The following is a 1,114-nucleotide window of genomic DNA, read 5'->3' as shown; positions in this document are numbered from 1 at the left end:
TTTTTTTTTTTTTTTTTTTTTTTTTTTTTTTTTTTTTTTTTTTTTTTTTTTTTTTTTTTTTTTTTTTTTTTTTTTTAATGTTTTTAGGTATGGTTTTCTTCGGTATGGTTCTCACTGAAGTTTACTGATTTATCAATTTTAGGCATCTTAGTTCAGTAGATGACCCTTTAATGCGTGCAAAATGGATGAATGTGAAAAAATCCCTTACTGAGGAAATAGAAGTTGTGAAGCAGTTAGATACAGAGAGAAAAGCTTTTAAGGAAATACCCATGGGTCGACGTGCAGCTTCTCCTCCAATTCATGCTAAGTCGTCATTTGTTTTTCAACCGTTAGAAGAGTATCCAACTTCTTCAGCTCCTTCCATGGATGATCCTGATGTCTGGAGGCCGCCAAGTAGGGACTCTTCAAGTAGAAGGCCTGCAAGGGCTGGTCAAGTTGGTATGAGGAAGTCACCACAGGATGGGGCTTGGGCTCGTGGTTCCACCAGACCAAATACTACTACTCGTGGTGCAAAGTCTGGTGGTCCAAGTCGTGTTAACTCTGGTGCCCGTGTGGCAACTACTGGAAAGAAAGGCTCTAGTACTACTGGTAAATCTAGCAAGACGGATTCTGCAGTAAGTTCTGTGAGCCCAAATTTAATTCTCTGTTCCTTTTTCCTCCATTAAAAACTTGGAACATCTGCATGTGTGGATCTCTTCTTTTGTTGCATGAGACATATGATCCAGCCTTCTTTTGAGTTCATTGCTCGTATGTTCCAATTCGTATGGGTCTTTGCTTAGGGGCATTTGGTGGTGAGCTATGCATTTGAAATTCCGTACCTTTGTGATGTTTTACCCTCCTCTTGTATGTAAAAGTTATGAGTTAAGCCATTTATGGTGTTTTAATTCTTGTACGATTTGTTTTCTCATATTCATTAGATTTGGGGCTAGTTTGGGCGTTGTTTTAAAATCGTTTTTTGTTCAGAATAATATTTCAGAGGAAACATATTCACATAACCATTTCTTATTTCATAGATGACTTGATTTTTTGAAAAAAATGAAGTTATTCTCACCGCCCCCCCCCCCCCCCCCCCCCCCCCCCCCCCCCCCCCCCCCCCCCCCCCCCCCCCCCCCCC

At 40.6% G+C, this 1,114-nt stretch overlaps 1 protein-coding gene across 1 annotated transcript in view; it reads left to right on the top strand.

Annotated features, from left to right (window-relative positions):
- LOC111497582 (katanin p60 ATPase-containing subunit A1-like) overlaps positions 1–1,114 on the top strand; it is a 5,636-nt gene that overhangs the window by 1,172 nt on the left and 3,350 nt on the right. The window contains exon 2 of the mRNA XM_023148413.1: positions 143–614. Coding sequence (XP_023004181.1) covers positions 143–614 — 472 coding nt within the window. The remainder of the gene's footprint in view (positions 1–142; positions 615–1,114) is intronic.

The sequence above is a fragment of the Cucurbita maxima genome, unplaced genomic scaffold, assembly GCF_002738345.1.
Source record: "Cucurbita maxima cultivar Rimu unplaced genomic scaffold, Cmax_1.0 Cma_Scf00024, whole genome shotgun sequence".
In the NCBI taxonomy this organism is placed as follows: Eukaryota; Viridiplantae; Streptophyta; class Magnoliopsida; order Cucurbitales; family Cucurbitaceae; genus Cucurbita; species Cucurbita maxima.
This window is presented reverse-complemented; position numbering and strand designations above follow the sequence as displayed.